General features: G+C 46.6%; 1 protein-coding gene across 18 annotated transcripts in view; it reads left to right on the top strand.

The window, feature by feature from the left end:
* Positions 1-17,615, top strand: part of Cacna1c (calcium voltage-gated channel subunit alpha1 C) — a 568,982-nt gene that overhangs the window by 445,243 nt on the left and 106,124 nt on the right. For all 18 annotated transcript variants that reach the window (XM_029535125.1, XM_029535124.1, XM_029535115.1 and 15 more), the window contains 2 exons: positions 2,655-2,745; positions 10,566-10,592. In XM_029535125.1, the coding sequence (XP_029390985.1) occupies positions 2,655-2,745; positions 10,566-10,592 (118 nt within the window). The remainder of the gene's footprint in view (positions 1-2,654; positions 2,746-10,565; positions 10,593-17,615) is intronic.

Here is a 17,615-nt window from a genome sequence, read left to right as displayed (position 1 = left end):
CCTGGAACTCACTTTGTAGACCAGGCTGGCCTCGAACTCAGAAATCCGCCTGCCTCTGCCTCCCAAGTGCTGGGATTAAAGGTGTGTGCCACCACGCCCGGCCTCAGAATGTGTGTTTTTGTGAGGGGAAGACTGCTGACCCTCATCCCATTCACTGGAAAGAACAGCGACATGACAGCCAACAGCCACTGTTCCCCGATAGAAGATGGAGTCATTCCTTTGGAGAGTGGCAGCCAAAATTGAAGTCACTATAAATGCAAAATTAGTACTAGTCCCGGAAGTGCCTGGACTTTAGGAGATGTGCTTACTGTTAAAGCCCAAGACACTTCTTCCTAAGTGTGAGCTCTTCGAGCCTAGCACTGCCACTTCTACCCAACTCTACTCCCATGCAAGGTGCTTTCTCTGAGAGCCAAGTCTCACAAAGTCGGGCAGCTTTCTACACAAGGCTCAGCCCTTCCAAGAATGAGACCTGGAGAGTTAAAAGGGCCCGAGTCCGAGGTGGCTAGAGATAAATGGACAGAGGGGCGGAGTGCTCCCCACTTTTATAGCTTCTTACTAAATATGGATCGTTCACAACCCTTGGAAATCTCTGAGGGTTCCCGTCCCCAGTTCCCCATGCTAAGCCACCTCAAATTACTTGTCCCACCCTCAGCCCTTAGGCTATAGTGTGGATGTTGATGCTGTAAAACCAAACAACATTCCTGGGCTATACTGTGCCATCCAGTGGTGTGCTCAGGGCCTAGCTCAGCGTCCCAGTCATTGACTCACCCTAGATGTAGAGAAGACATTTTTGTCAACAGTGCAGCAGTCAAGGTGAATATGGGACAGGGACAGTGCCTTATCACTTGTCCTTTCTAGGCATACCATGTCACCTAGACCATCATAACCATTCTCTAAGCCTTGCTTTCCTTTCCTGTGAGCTAAAGAGATGTGTTAGAGCTTCATAACTTCTGAAGTCTCATCCAGCCCCTAATATCCATGAGATGATGTCTGGATTCTTTTTCCTCAATATATTTGAGGAAGAATTCTAAGCCAAAGCCAAGTGTTCTGTGTGACAGCCAAAGCACAATAAGTCATAAGTGTCCTCTTTATATCTTCTGTGTTCTTGAAATTAGTCTCTTCTTATCCCCCTGACTTGTCCTAGAGACTTGGGAAAGTCCACATCTATCAGCATTTCCATATAAGCAGGGAAAGGCATCCCCCAGGCTGTGGTTGTCCGTGGGGATTTACCTCTACTGCCACACTCCCACTAGTTACAGATGCTGTGACTTCTGGAGCTAGTGAAATCTTACCAGATGGTTCTAGTCTGGAAGGAGTGCTGGTTCAGGTTGCTCTAAGGAGGTATTGGTAAAACCGAAGACCCTGGGAGTTGTGTACACAGCACTAATCACAGCCCTCAGGAGGCTGAGGCAGGAGGACTGCAAGTTTGAGGCCAGCTTGGAGTATATCAAGACCCTATATTTTTTTTAAAGGTAAAAATATAAGGGATTTATTTTACCTGAAAAGGATGACAGTAGTCCTGAAGAATTTTTGGAGCTGAACTTTAATTTCATAGAATAAACACTACTAATAGAAATGACCTCCTCTAAGCCCCCATGCTGAGTCTAAGCTACAAAACTCCCTTCTGAAAGTCTAGCCTGCTGCTGCCTTGGAGTAAGGCAATGGGCATTGCTTGGGCAGATTGGCTCCTGGAGAATCAGGTTTAGATTGGCTCCTGTCTCTCTGTTTAGATGAGAGTGTTGGGGCTTTGGAGAAGTGAGATGCCATCCTTCAGGCTCTCTTTGAGCCATATTTAAATGTGGTGTGTGAGTGTGTGTGTGTGGTGTGATGCGTGTGTGTGTGTGTCTGGTGTGTGTGTATGTGTGGTGTGTGCGTGTGTATGTGTGTGTGTGGTGTGTGATGCGTGTGTGTGTATGTGTGTGTGTGTGGTGTGTGTGGGGTGTCTGTGTGTGTGTGTGGTGTGTCTCTGTGTGTGTGTGATGTGTGTCTGTGTCTGTGTGTGTGGTGTGTGTGTCTGTGTGTGTCTGTGTGTGTCTCCTGCAACCAGACACTGCCATTCTTAGTGTCTGCCATATTGTGTGAGGCCCAACCCATGAGTTTGGTGGTGGCTAGTGACCCCAAGCCCATCACTTCAGGTATGGCCTAAGTGGCATTGCTTTAGGACACTGTGCACTGTAGGAAATAAAATTGTCCTCGGGTCCATCAAAAAATCTGAGTAGCAAAAGAGCCCTTTTTGCAAACAATCTAGACTCCAGTCTTGGGTTAGAGCTAGTAGGGGAAAGAAAGGTGATGGAGTCTCACTATGAGAGCGAGTGGCTTTCGCTGTGGTCAGTGAGATAGATACAAATGGAAAACCCCCATGGCCTTTCTGTGGCTACCAAGTTTAGGGCAGAGGAAGGATGTGACTGCCATTCTTACCCAGGTATATCTTCTAAGGTAAAGGCCTGATCCCAGAGTCCCCCTGCATCCCACTCACATGCAGTGTCTTGGCAGCCGACTTCTCCAACCTGTTGAGGACAGTGCCAGGGCCCAGCTCCCACAGACAGACCAGCAGATGGTGCCCAACTGGCCCTGGGCTAGGACTGTTTGTCATGCACTAATGTTCTTCTCTTCTCTTTCTGTCCCTACTCTCCATGCCTCCTCTTCCCTCACAGTGAGCATGCCCACAAGCGAGACTGAGTCTGTCAACACTGAAAATGTGGCTGGAGGTGACATCGAGGGTGAAAACTGTGGAGCCAGGCTTGCGTGAGTACCCATGGCAAACCTAGCACTGAGTTCTTCCTGGGGCACGAGTTCTTGGGGCAGGACCTGGGAAGCTGCTTCTGGTGTTGAGTGGGATGGTTCTGTACTGCAGTGTGCAGAATCAGAACCTGGGTTGACAATCTGCTCTGTGTGGAGAGAAAGGAGGCCTGGGGCTAGGGAATGGTTTTATACCTGGTAGTGGGCTTTTCTAATTCAATCCTGTCTTCAGCACTTCTGTGAGGGCCACGAGACTCACATGCTGAGGCCCTTTCTCCTCACAGTGAAGCACAGAAGGTAGGGGTGCTCTGATGTGCGTTTTATCCCACACACAAACTTTTATTTCATGCAAGCCAGTACGTTGAGGTCCCTGGCATTACATGGCCACCCTTTCCATTCTGACAAACATGGCCTCAAAGAAAATCATCAGCTAAGAAGCCAGGTGATGATCAACCAAGTGATGACCAGCCAGGTGATGACCAGACAGGTGACTATCAGCCAGGTGATGACCAGCCAGGTGATGATCAGACAGGTGACTATCAGCCAGGTGATGGCCAGACAGGTGATGACCAGACAGGTGATGACCAGCCAGGTGATGATCCTGTTGCTCCTAAGAGGTTCAACCTGCCCTTCTAATGAGGGGGAGCAAGTGCAAGTGAACCACCTGCAGTGCCCTCAGTCTAGGTCAGTTGTTCTCAACCTTCCTAAAGCTGCAACCCTTTCATACTGTTCCTCGTGTTGTGGTGATCCCCAACCATAAAATTATCTCATTGCTACTTCATAACTATAATTTTACTACAGTCACGAATTGCAATGTAAATATCTGATATACAGGACATCTGAGATGAGACCCCTAAGGGGTCGGGACCCACGGTTTGAGAACCACGGGTGCAGTTTTTACAGCTAAGCCTTCCTCACCTCCCTGGTTTCTAAGAGTTGGCTTTGACCTGGGACTTAGCCAGATATGAGGGGGCAGGAGCTGGTATCCATGGAAGCAGTCACACATGGATTATCACAGTCTGGAACCCAGAATCAAGTCATCCATGTCAATGACTTAAACAAAGAGGGAAAACTGATTATTACTAAAATTTGCAAAACTGATTTGATTACTACTGTCTCAGAGAGCAGAGCCTGGGGGTTTTAAGCTTCACTCTGGAAGGCGATGACTGCTTTTTTTTCTATGGCCCTGGGCATGGCAACTGTTAACTGTGTCTTGGCCACTGAAAGGAATTTCAAACAGAAAGCTCTGAATAGGATTAGCCCAAATAAAACCTGTCTGCAAACGCTCTGTGAGTAGAACAGCGCCTTCCCCTGCATCGTGACTCCCAGACGCTTGCTGCTGCGTGGACCCAAACTTCTCACAACCGTAGCTGCGGGCCAAACTGAGTGTGCTTGTGAGCAAGCCAAGAGGGAGGTGGGCAAGGCTGGGGAGAGCAGCACTGCAGCCAGGTTCCAGGGTACACAGTACATGGGGCTGTGACATCGCTCACTCTGACAGTGGCACCAGGGAGTCTGCACTGCAGATCTCTCGGCATTATCAAGAAGCAATTATTGTCCAAGTGCTGTTAAAATATGGTGCTAATTACATTTGTAACAGCGCTCCCTGCTTTCTTCTTCTTCTACTTCTCCCTTTTGGAGGTGTACAAAATAAACACTTGGATTTCTAGAAGTGGCCCCAGATAGCAATGATGAGGGCAGGCATATGCGACCCTTCTAGTCAATAAGTTCTAAGCCTTTCTGTTTGCTAGACTTTAGGGATGGAGAGTTCAGAGAAAAAAATCATCAAGGTTGTTACAGTGCTTTGGGACATGTCCCAAGGTATAAACCAGTAGGGACTGGGGAACTGGCGTTGAGAACTCGCTTAAGTGCATTTTAGGAGTACATGATGCTGTTTGAAAGCAACCATGATTATCCCCTATGGAGGGAAACTGGCATCCACTAGTCTATCTGTCACCTCCTAGGAGGATGTGTTCTCCTGGCTTCCAGAGTGATCCAGGAATGGCTGCTCTTATTTCTGTGCAGAGCCAAGTTGATGCACATCTTCCCTGCATACAAAAGATGCAATTGCTGTGCCAGAATTGTAACACGCACTTCATCAACTGCTGTCTTTGCCCATCTCCCAACAAGACAGCAATGGCTAAGACGGCCACTCTTCCCGTCAGTCAACTGGCTCGAGGAGAGAAACAGGCTGAGGGCAGAATGAGAGATCCTTGTTTTATAAGCTCTGAGTGAAGAGTCTTGAGGTCAGGATGAGGACTTGCATGTCAGGAGAAGGCCAGGGGAAAGAGGTTGCCCGAGTGGTAGCAGAAAGAGCTGCAGTGTTCTGCAGTGCAGTATAGGAAAAGAGATAAAGGAATGGCATACCAAGCCTTGGTAAGAGAAACTGATAACAAGGCTGAAGCAAAACTGAAGAGGGGTCCAGCCTAGAGGATATACAGGTGCAAGATGGAGAGTTGGGGGAGGAGATCTGAGTGGAGGTGGAAACTGGCATTTGAGCCCATCGATGAGGTCATAGGACAGAGTTTGCACAGAAAGATGGGGATAGAAAGAAGGAGACCAGGATGAAACCTTGGGGAATATGGTACCCAGAATAGGAAGAAGCAGACCGTTATGCTGGGAGATGTAGGAGGGAGATGTGAAGAACGTTCTCTCTATGAGAACCTTCATGGCAGCACACAGCCTGTGTTGGATGGTAGAGATGGTAGTCATCCAGTAAAGTAGCACTGACTCCATGGAGCTAATCATCTAGTGTGAAAGAGGCTCTATAATGTGGGCTGGAGAGATGGTTCCTTGGTTAAGAACACTGAATGCTCTTCCAGAGGTCCTGAGTTCAATTCCCAGCAAACACGTGGTGGCTCACAGCCATCTGTTATGAGACCCAAGGCTCTTTTCTGGTGTGTCTGAAGTCATAAAAATAAAATAAATAAATCTTTGAGGGAGGAGGAGGAGGAGGAGGAGGAGGAGAGAAGGAAGGAAGGAAGGAAGGAAGGAAGGAAGGAAGGAAGGAAGGAAGGAAGGAAGAAGAGGCCCTATAGTGTAGCAGATAGTCGTTGTTTGGATTGCCAGGATAGGAAAGTTATTTATAGGATTAAAATTTAAGCCAAAAACTAAAACTGAGTATAAATACTAAAAGTCAGGGACAGCATGAATGTGAGGGATGGTGAGCAGTTCAGCTGGCAGTCAAGGGCTGCTGTTATCTCTACAATGAGCTTGGTCTTTGTTACTGAGCATAAGTTACTGAACGGTTTTAAGGCAGAGGTGTACCCGGCAGTGGTGGTGCACACCTTTAATCATTGGGAGGCAGAGGCAGGCTGGTCTCTGAGTTGGAGGTCAGCCTGGTCTACAGAGTGAGTTCCAGGGCAGCCAGGACTTCACAGAGAAACCCTGTCTCCAAAAACTAGAAAGAAAAAAACCACTGGTGTGTGAAGAGATTGGCTTGGTCAGTCTTGAACTTGTGAAGGATCTCTTTGACATTAGGGACAATAGAAAAGAGGGTGATACAGTAACGAAGCAGCCTGTGGCTGCTCAGGGATGGCATGGTGCCTAGGGTTGAGTTGCAGTGTGGAGATGGAAAGAGTGGGCTGGTTGTCAGTGTACCTTGGAGCTCTTTAAGGGATTTATGGATATTGTGGATATTCTGACTCTGGAAGCCAGGCTCAGCAAGGGAAGGGTGGAAATGCGCCAATGCAGGGAATCCACCAAAGCACTAAGGCCATGAAAAGGGAAGGGGAAGAGGATAGGTAAAGGAGGGTTGCCATAGCAACGAAGGGAGGGCCTTTACTACCATCAGGGTTGTCTTCAGGGCACTGAGAAGCCAGCAAAAACCAAGAGGCTAAAGAAGCTGCAGAGGAATTGAGCACAGGAAGTGGAGTTCCTCCGCCTTAGAAAATGTAAGGGAGCTGACATCAGAACCTCTGCCCAGATCTGCGACTTCAGCCAAGCTTCCATCTCCCAAGAAAGGGACAGGGAGGACCATTGGTTCCAGCAGAAGCCAAGGCTGGACGCCACCTTCCAAGGCTACTTCAGAGAGCACCACTGCCGTCTCTGCCGTATTCGGCACTGTGTGAGATCACAAATGGATAAGGCACTCTACAGCTTGAGAAATCATGTACCAGAGACCCACGTGACAGGAAGGGTTTCTTCCAACTCTGCGGGCCTGTTGTTCTGTAAAGAGTGTGAAGTCAGGAGCACACTGGCCAGTCATGGGAATCACTGTAAGGTCCATCGTCTACGGCAGAGTGAGGGCAGGCATTGCAGAAATGTGATGGCCAGCCTGGAAGATGCAGATGGGATCACTGGATGTGCAGCCCTGGACATTCTGGAGACTGACACTGTCAATGTGGACTTGGCATCTTTAACACATATTTTTTGATACTGTTTTATAACCAAAAGCACTAAAAATCAATTGTGTGGATCTGGGTGGGGAGGTTTCCCACAGTGACCCTGGTTAAAGCTGAGGGGGCAATCTGCCGTATGTCAAGGTCCACCTGGAGATCATGGAGGATCAAGCTGAGCACTAGAAGTCAAGCTTTTCATGTGTCTGAGGGCTTGGAAGCGGCAGGGTAAGTGAGAGGATCCAATAGGGGTCAGGCCTGGGTTCCAAGAAGGACGTTCAGGCTAGAAATGTAGACAAGCTAGATTTAATATCCAATAGCTGGAGTCTTGTTCATCCAGGGTTGTGACCAAGCTGTGGAGTTAGGGAAACTGAGTCAACTGTCTGTTTGACTGTGTGAAAGACAAAGGAACAATTCAGGAAACTACCCTTTCCCACAGCAGGTAGTAAGTGGTATTTATTACTCAAACGAAGGAGAAGCTGGATGTTGTATAAACAGCTCCCAAAGAGTTCAGATATCTGCCAAATGATGATGAATGCAAAGCAAATGACTAAGGGGAAGGGTGGATTGACCATTGTCTTTAATTTTGAATGTCAAGATCAGGAAGGAAAGTCTTGGTTTTCCAGGTGGGTCCTAGATGTCCAGGTGAGTGTCTAGGAATGAGTAGACTCCAGTCCCCGCCCGGAGTCTTATTCTGGAACTCCAATGTTCTGGCTAGTTATTAACCTCCTCCACTTCCTTGCCTATAACAAATCCACCTGAGATGTGAAGTAGGGTTGACATTCCACGTGACTCTGAGTGACAGAAAAAAACAAAAACAAAAAGAAGACACTTCCAAGTGAGCTCCTCATGCCCGTTGAGTTTGGATACACTGGAGGATTCCGCTGTTTTCAGGACTCTGCAGTCTGCACTGATGTCAAACGTCAGCAGGAAGCAGACATGCCAAGGTGCTTGGTGGTCCCTGATCGTTTCTCCACAGTGGAAAGAGCGGTGCAAACAGAGTCTATCTCTACTGCCAGGAGATAGGGGGCTGTGATAAGTGTCCTTCTATTTCATGATGTCAGTCCTGTAGCTAACTGCTCCTGCATACAAGGAGTGTCGAGGAATCAAAGCCTGTAATCTTACAGGAAGCTCTAAGGCCAGCTCTTCTGGGACCCACTTAAGTGACAGCGCTCCTCTGTTATGTGCAAGGCGCTGAGCACCTCTGCTGGGCTAAGGGAGGATGCTTATATTAAAGACAGATGAACGTCTTTGGATACAGAGAACCTAAAGTCATGTTCACAGGCTCCTGTTAGCCACAAGAAGCGTGCAGGGTAAGACATCAAGACTTGGAGCCAAGTAGGCAAGAGGCTCATGAGCCATTTCCTTTGGCCCAGAGTGTGCAAGACACCAAGCAGTGGCCAGGTGTGAACAAGAAAGACTATTTGGTCAGCTCTGATCTTCCCTTATCCCACATCAAAGATCCATTTCCTTCAGAGAACTTCCGAGTTCCTTGGCGGGTAGGGGGCTGAAGGGTGTCTAAGAGCTCACTTTTACTCATGCCTTAGTGGGACCTGGAGTAAAGCTGAGGCTGGCAGCAGGGAAAGAGTCTAGGCAACCATGAGACTGACCGCAAGAAAGCCTGAAGCCAACCAGGCATCCTTAAGGATCCCTGAGCTCAGCATATCCTTCCACAGAGAGTAACCTGTCTGCCTGTCTCCGTTTAGCAGCTAGCAAGCATTTCTTCCCCCCATTAAACAGTGGCTCTAGATAAACGATGCTGCCCTGGGCTCTAGGTCCCCCTCCCACGTACTCAGTTAACTTGTGATTAAACCCTGCAGCCTAGCAGGCAGTCTTGGGGGTGGAAAAAGGTTGTTAGTTAACAGTTCAGAGCAATAAAGGCACTTGGCTCAGCTTCTCAGTGCCCCGGAGATATAATTATCTCATGCACGATGGCTTTGCCACCTGTCACATCTTCAGGGTTGTTTTTTTTTTTTTTTAATTAAAAAAAAATAACGAGAAGGGATGATGTTTTCTTGTTCCATGACATGGCTTGCTTTTTGCCTGACTGGGACAACATGGCTTCAAGCAGTCACCTTCCAACATCCTACAAGGGTCTCTGATCATTGTAATTTCTCATTTGCATTCCATTCTTTGTGACCATTATTTGTTTTTACTTAAACTTAATTTGTTTTGAGATTTTCATCATGAGTCCTGTATTTATATAATTCCCACTTCCCCCTCTCTCCTCTCAACACCTTCCATATCCACCCTACTCCTTACAATGTCATGACCTCTTAACCTTTAATTATTGTTGATATGTATTTGTAAATACATAACCCACTGAGTCCATCTAGTGTTGCTCATGTGTAATGTGTTTAGGACCGACCACCTGGTGTCCGGTAACCTGTCAGGGATCTCGTCCCTGGAGGAGACGGATTCACCCTCTCTTAGCTGCTGGTAGCACATCATCTAGGAGGGCGGTTTTCTGAAGCTTTCCCACCCTCGTTGGCATGTCAACTGTGTATTGGCAGTCTTGTTCATGGCCATTTGAGCAGCCTATCAACGTGCTATTCTGCCTGTATTTACCTTTCTCTTAGCTTCAAAGTTAAGTGGGCATGTACCTTCAAATGTTTGGGTTCCTTTCTCAAAATATTTTGTCCTAATTGCTTATATTCTCCTCTCCCCTCCTTTCTCTTCCTTCTTTCCTCTCTGCCTCCTCACCTCCCTTTTCCATACTTCTCATTAACAAGCCGTTCTCTTGACCTCTTCCCCCTTCTTAACCCTGTGTAGCGTTCCTGGAATCTGTCCTACATGAACTGGACAGTCAGTCTCAAAGCCTTCCTGAAGACACTGCCTTTCAGGACCCATCCCATGCAACAACCCTTCAAGTCAGCAGGACACCCTTCCTGTCTTCTGCCCACAGTCACCATAGACCACCCCCCCCCCAGGGCTGCATCCAACTTCAGCATGCACCATGTCCCTTTAGCACCTGAGGCAAATTGTCCTAATCTGATGAATGGCGCTGAGCCAGGGAAGCGATGGCCTTTCCATTTCCCGCTGGCTCTCGTGGTTTGCATGCGACTCCTAATCCAGCTCTGAGAGAGATCCTGGCAGACCACAATGAGGTCAGCACTTCCAGCTTTCTGGTGCCGGGATCCTCCTGTCTACAGGAGAGGCTGTCCATCAGCCACGGCTTTCTCAGGGGCTATTGTTCTTAGCTCTTTATGAGGTTTGTGGGTAGATACTGATCTCTCAGGACTAGTGTGCTCCCCCTCCCTAGTGAGGATCACTCACGCTTAGAAGATACTAGATGTGTAGATGTCATCTGGGGCAGCCACATCCAAATAGACAGAGTGTTCTTGATGCAGCAGTATAACTTACCCAACAAATCCTTCCAGTGCCCACGTGTTGTCCTACTGAACACCACGTTCCTCTGGGATAGCAAACCACTCTTTGTGTGGAAGAAAATGAGTTCATTGTCTTTGCTAATATTTCCTTTTGCTCTTTCAGCCACCGGATCTCCAAATCCAAGTTCAGGTGAGTGAGATGCAAGCCACTCCTCTTCCCTTACTCCCCAACTACTGTGCATGACCAAGGTAACTCCTACTAGCCTGGGCCCTCTTGGGGATATAACTGCTTCCTTTTGTGTGGGGGTTCATGGTTTGATCAAGGGAACAAACTCAAGGGTTGAGACTTGGCTTCTCTTGGGTAGGTTCTGAGAGATTAGAACAAATGTATCTAACTCTTGTATAGGATAAAGGCAGTTAAAATACATGTGTGAACATGCGTTATTAGTTGACATACTTCACAACTTTGAGGATTACAGACAGAATGTAGATTCTGTCAAGTGCCTTGAGATGGTGTCCGAAGCTTCCAGAATACCCCACCCTGTGACCTGCCTTTGGCTTTAGCTTCTGTACTTCTGCACAGACACTTTCTTCCCACGGCTCACAGCTCCTTGTAGGTTCCCAAATGTTCTCTCCTCTCTTGCACAGTTAAGACTTTTTTACGGAGCTTTTCTGCCACCTAAATCACCGTCTATGTCTACCTGGAAAAGTCAGACTTGTCAAGCAACTAAAGGTTACAGAATCTGTGACACCCTCAGCACACTCCAGGGAGAGTAAATGGCAGTCCTCTCGTCCTCCATTCCCACATGCTTTCTCATGCCCTTGTCCTAGCACTTAGCATACTCTAGCTATTGGCTCAAACGTCTGCTGCCCCATTGACTTTGTCTGCACACTAGTGTCTGTTCAGTGCCTACCTAGCTACCCCACAGTTGAGTCCTGAAGCCCCCTGAGTTGCTTGCCCAGTTGTATATGTAGGATGGGAATGCAAATTTAATTCTACAAATCTTAGACACACCCAAACGCATTGGCCATTTATTTTCCTTAATGTAGTCTTGCCTCCCCAGCCTCATCTCATATGTAGTGGGAGTGTAAGTAATACTAAACCAGTTCAGTGAGGTGTTTACCAATAATATTTTCAAGCCATTCCTGAAGGTCACGTGTGCAATCACTCAGAGTTCCATCTCCTGCAGCTCCTGTCTAAGATGGATCTGGATATCCACGGGAAAGAGGCCACAATCCCAGAATCAGGGTTTAGTGAGCAAAGTCCTGGAGTTCTCAAAATCCTCTTGACTCTTGCCATCTCTGATACATGGGCTAGTATGACATATGGCAGGTCTATCTGGTTTAGACATACACTACTGTGTCATATGTCCAGCCCCACACTCCTCCAGCTTTTGAAATCTCCACTTCTGTTCTCTGACCCCCAAGCTCTGTGATCCACCCATTTCCCCACACTTGACAATGGTCATGTCTCTCATAGTCCCTAAATGAGCTCTGGGAACCAGGAGCCCCAGGGCATAGCCTTTCCCTAACTGTATCCAGCTCTCTGTAAACCAGCCAGATAGTGATAGCTGCAGTACTGACATTCCTGGCAGGACCTTTCCACAAGCCCCAACTCCCTTGGCCCCTACCCTATGACATCCAGGTGTTTCTAAGCAAGTCCTTCTGACCTCATGACACTCAACATCCAAGCATTAAGATTAAGTGAGGACTCCAGTATTTGAAACTGCTCCAATTTGACACACATCTTTTCTCCCATGTTCTACTGAGACTAGAAAGCACAGGCTTCCTTCCCCCTATTATTCTTTCAAAGCAAAGCCTCCTTAGTGGAAAAACCCAGGGTCAGATCTTCCAGCTTTTATTGTGTGAAAGAGAGATCTTGAAACGAAAGAATCTTCTCTAGATTTTCCCTCATCTCCGCATATAGAGAAGTAGCTGGTGCATAATAAGGATTTAATAATATTGATGGATAGATATGTGGATGGATGTGTGGATGGATGGATAGATGGATGGATGGATGGATGGATGGATGGATGGATGGATGGATGGATGGATGGGTGGGTGGATGGGTGGATGGATGGATGGAGGGATGGGTGGATGGGTGGATGGATCGGTGGATGGGTGGGTGGATAGATGGGTGGATGGATGGATCACCTGGTCTTAGAAAGACAATAGATTTGATAGACATTCAAACAAAATGTCATATTTGACAGGTATGTATTACTCTGAACAGTTCCACAGCCTCCACATAGTAATAGTAAAGAGATTAAAAATAGCAGTAAAAATATTTCCCAAATTCTATTCTTGCTACATGCAAATGAAGTAATCATAGATAAATGAATGGATAAACACAATCTGGAGTCTCAAGACGACCCCATATTGGTGGACACTCCAGAGTTATCAGGAAATTCTAAAACCTTCCTTTTGAATTGGGTAAATCTATGGTGTCAGGTATGTCCTTGAAGGTTATAATCTTTTGATCCTTGGGGCATCGTCCACTCTGTATCTGCCAGCCACTGGGCTCTAATTGCTTACTTTGGTGAAGAGGGTGCCCCCCCCTCTCTCTTGCACTTTCAAATCTAGAGACGCACAGAAATGACCTTGCATTCGCAAATGGCTTCTTTTCATTGGTTGACACACTCATTAAAGATAGCTGTAGGTGAGCCTAGGCTGTAGACTCATCTTAGAGAAGTGCACAGTAACAGCTCGGGAGTAGCCTTAGTGTTCCTGCAGATCAGATCCTGGCTGGTGTACTGAACCCGCTTCTGTGCATGTTTGAAAATTATTCTAATGGCCATGTCAAAGAAGTACAAAAGAACAGCAGGAAATGAAGCCTTTTCATTTAAAACAGTGTAGTGAAAACACTGTAATTTTAACATGACTTAATGTAACACACTTTAGTGAGATAGCTTGTATTCTTTTTACCTACGACTTTGCAACTTAGATATACATTATCTTTACTGTATGTCGTAGTTTGGATTGGCCACATGTTGATAGCAGCTGCCAATCAGACAAGGGGACCCCAGAAGTTCTGAGTAATATCACAAGCATCTGGCTAACCTTGATCGTTCAGTATACTGATGGTAACTGATTATAAAATAGCTAAGGCTGGTAATGGATTGAAAAAGCCAGGAGAATTATCAACATTTCCTAAATAGTTCGCTCAGTTGGGGAAACAATTTAATAATGACAGTAATAGAATTTGAGCTTCAAATTGGCCTATTTTAGGTGCAAGTCTGGATAATACAAAGTCATAGTTAATTTTGAAAGAATGGTTGAACAAAGCTTGCTGGGGTCAGAGGGGATATGAGAAAAATTAGATGATCCTTGGGTATTTTGATAATTCAAACTTTCATGTAAAAGAAAATAAAGAACTGACCACATTCATGGCTCACTCTGCAGCATTGATCCAGAGACCTGTTGGAGTATTTCTGAGCTAATGATGCAGAGTTTGGAGCAAACCTTTCGGGGTTCCAAAGTGTGAGGACTGTCAAACTCAGTCTTCAGGAAGATCTGCCTCCCACTTCACTGCATTTCTATTCTGCCATAAACAACTGGGTGCAAACAAAACCCAAGTGTGCCCCAATCTCTCAAGGCCCATTCTCAGGCCACTTACTCATAAAAAAAATTAATTTGGTCATCTTTTTTCTCTGCCATTTGTTCCCAGTTCTGTTGAAGATGGAAACTTAATCCCAGCTACCAGTCAGCCTGCCCTGTCCACTGTCTTCACAGACCGGCCTGTCAGCATTGGCATGCTAAGGAAAATAATTGAGGAACACTGTCCTTTTCTGCTCCCACCCTCCTCCCTGAGGCTGGAGGTTTTTAAACCTTGCCTTTTTCAGGGAGTTAGACCTGGGGCGTATCTCTGTGGCTCACACAACCTGTGCCTAATACTGTGGCTCTGTAACAAAGACATGGGCCCTGCCTCTTGTGCATCTTATCATCTCATTGAAGAGTCGGGAGCCATTAACATTAAAGGTTAACTGATACTACCAGGCAATGGAAGCCCACTGGCTGCCTCCATGGCTGCCTAAGATGTGATGTAGGGACACTATTGCAGAGTCCCCCAGCATATAGCATTTGCACCTTCTGCCCTGTGCCCTGGCTGGGCCTTGGGCTGACAAGGACTGTGTCTATTAACTGTTGATCTATTAACAACCTTAACCATAGACCTTGTCCATAACAGATATTAACTAAGTGTTTCTTGACTGCATAAACTACACGTGTAATGTAGACAGGCTCTGTAGGGATGCCAGGGCTAGAAGAGTAGAAAGCCCACTGCAGAGAAGCTGGAATTTGGTTTGAGCCCTGAAGATGGGCAGGAGCTAAGAAGATGGAAGCCTTCAGAGTTGGGAGGGTGCTCTGTTTTGCTAAACCCTATGCTAGGAGTGGGGGATGAAGATAAAATGAGCTGAGGGAGCAGAGAACAGTGGCACAGACAATTAAGTACAGTTGGCACTTTCACTTCCCTCCCCCTCCTCCTCTCCCTCCTCTTCCCCCTCCTCCTTCTCCCCCTCCTCCATTTCTGTATTCCTAGAGTAAATGACTTCCAGCTAATGCAACGAGAACATGGATAGCAGGCAAATTTCTCCTCCCTGTTTTATCATGTAATTTCTATATCCTCCTTGCATATGTAAACATACAAATAAATTTACACATTCTAATAAACTATTACATTTATTATATAGTAGCAAGTGTTGCCAGGGAACCAGCTGTCAAGCAAAACTATATTTGAAGAGTAGGAGATGTACAATTATCCTTAAATACTTTCCCTGGATAGTAATTACTCCCATCCCCGCCACGACCCAAATCCATGTGACTCTCCAGAATGGCTCTGCAGGAGCAGGCACATTTAACCGAGCCGACAGAGAGCAGTTCTAGATGGGTGTGATGTGATGGGTGAGACTTTACAACAACCCATGTCCACAACTTCTAAATGTGAGAGAAATGGCCTTGGTCGGATTGTCAGCATTAAACTGAGTCCACGTCAGTTTCTTCCTGTGTAGGTAAAAGCAACCTTGACTGCTTTGTAGTCTGCATGGATATTATCAGTGGTTTCCACAGTATGTATTGTGTCTATTTTAAAACATATCTTTGCAAATAACATGTTTTTTATTCTTCTATATTATTAATACTCATAACCATAGGAAGAAGTAGAGGTGTGTCCTGATCACACGGGATTATGCATTCTCAAGTTCTGGCAAACACAAGAAATCACCTCTCGTTATGGCTACCTGGGACTCTGTTCTAGCCTCGTGTCCCCTCCACATGTTCCTGTATCCTCACATTTGCATGGGGCATGGCTCGATGCTTCAAGCACCCTGAAGGGCACTTGCAGACTAATGTCTGACTGCATGGTATTTCTTCTGTGCATAGTGAATTCTCTACAAAGCATCAGCTAAGCTAAGTGTCCCCTGCAAAGCTGGGTCATCCAGTGGGCGATGTATCAGGACAGATTAATCTATCTGTCCTAAACCCAAGTCCCCCTGGTATTCTCAGGGAAGAGTTCAAGTTCCTAGATTTCCCCTAGCTCTTCCATTCTCACTATAGAATTCAGTCAAGTCTTGGTAAGAGGATTTTTCCATGGAACAATAGGGAGGAAACTCTAACGATAGCGTTAGAGACATAGGTGAAGCCAAGCTATCCCAAAAGGCAATGTGGGTAAGTGGAGAGAACAATTCATATAAGGTTCTGTCTCCTGGGACCACAAAATACTATCTGCCCTTGGCATGGGGTTGGTGATATAAAAAAGGTCTCCCTTAAGGAGCAGAGAGCTGAGTTTGGAGACTGAATATTTAACACATACAGCCAGTCCTATGCTTCACACCTGACATGCTTGCACATGGAACTATGTGACCCTGAAGGCCATTTTTGGTTTTTAAACTATTGTACCTCCAGTGAAACTCTACAAAGAAATGACAGCATGCTTCTGTTATTGTCTGTGGCCAGAAGACGGCAGATCTGGACGCATGACATAGGCTTATTCAGAGTGGTTCAGTTTTATTGCCCTAAAATAAAAGGCTGCTTTTTGTATCCTGGTCCACAACACACACACACACACACACACACACACACACACACACACACACACACCCCTCTGAGGATTTTGAGTATTCCTTACTATTCACTTTGAATCATGCTATGATACTTTCAATCTGTTCCTTTTCTCAGTGCCAATCATGGTCTATCAGTGTTCCGTTCGCTTATAGACTGCAGAATGAGGTTGCAGGTGTCTGATGCTGCAGACGGGGCTTACCTGCTTGCTTAGAGGCCGAGACTAGACAGGAACAAGTAGAAATGATCACAGGCAAAGTGCAGATACCTGTGATGGTCTCACCAAGGTTCTGCCTCCATTGCTCCTGCCTGCTTTCCCACCCGAGCAGGGACTCTGCGTGCCTGGTGATCTTTCTGCATACATGCTCAGCCACCACCCTGAGCCATATTCTAAGCCAAGTACCCTGCCCTTCTTACAGCTGTTTTCCCCCTTCCCAGAACACCTCTCTCTGGCTTGTGGTTGACCGAGTGTGCACCATTCCCAGACCAGAAGACAGTCATCTTGGTGCCCCACCCCCTTTGTCCGTCTCTCTGTCTTGAATTCCAATCTCCCATTGACTTTGCTTCCACATCTGCTGTGTCCTTGATGTCCTTTGTACTGCTGATAAAATTTTCTTACATTACCCCTAAGCCAGACAGCTCGAGCTGCCTTCTTTGTTCCTCCCTGATCTAGAAGCTCACCATGTGTATGCCTCTGTTGCTGTCTGGTTTTCCGAAATCAAATCTTACTGTGGGGTTCTTCCTGTGGTGGATCTTGGCCTGGCGGTCTGTGGCCCGACTCTCCACACACCTCCACTGCGTTCCAGGCAGCTGTTAAATACATCATCCTCTGAGTCCCCAGCAGAGCAGTGGGATGTGTGGGGACAAACAGTGAAGCCCTACTCTCCTAGAGTCATAAAAAGGGGGTGTTTCTTTGAATCATCCAGCTCAATGGTTCTCAACTATAATTACATATTAGAACAAGTTGGGGACTTTAGAAAGTACCAGTGCTGTCTTTTGGGTATTTGAATGCACCCAGCACCCAGTTAATCAGATTGATCTATCGATGAGGTGAGGTACCAGGATAGAGGTGGCCAGCTGGGAAGTTCTCTGCATAGCCGCACTTGAAAACCACTGACAGAGTCCTTGACCAAGAGTGCTGGAGAACTCTGTGACTTCA

The sequence above is a fragment of the Mus pahari genome, chromosome 2 (genome assembly GCF_900095145.1).
Source record: "Mus pahari chromosome 2, PAHARI_EIJ_v1.1, whole genome shotgun sequence".
In the NCBI taxonomy this organism is placed as follows: domain Eukaryota; kingdom Metazoa; phylum Chordata; class Mammalia; order Rodentia; family Muridae; genus Mus; species Mus pahari.
The sequence above is the reverse complement of the archived record's forward strand: the minus strand, read 5'-3'. Positions and strand labels throughout refer to the sequence as shown.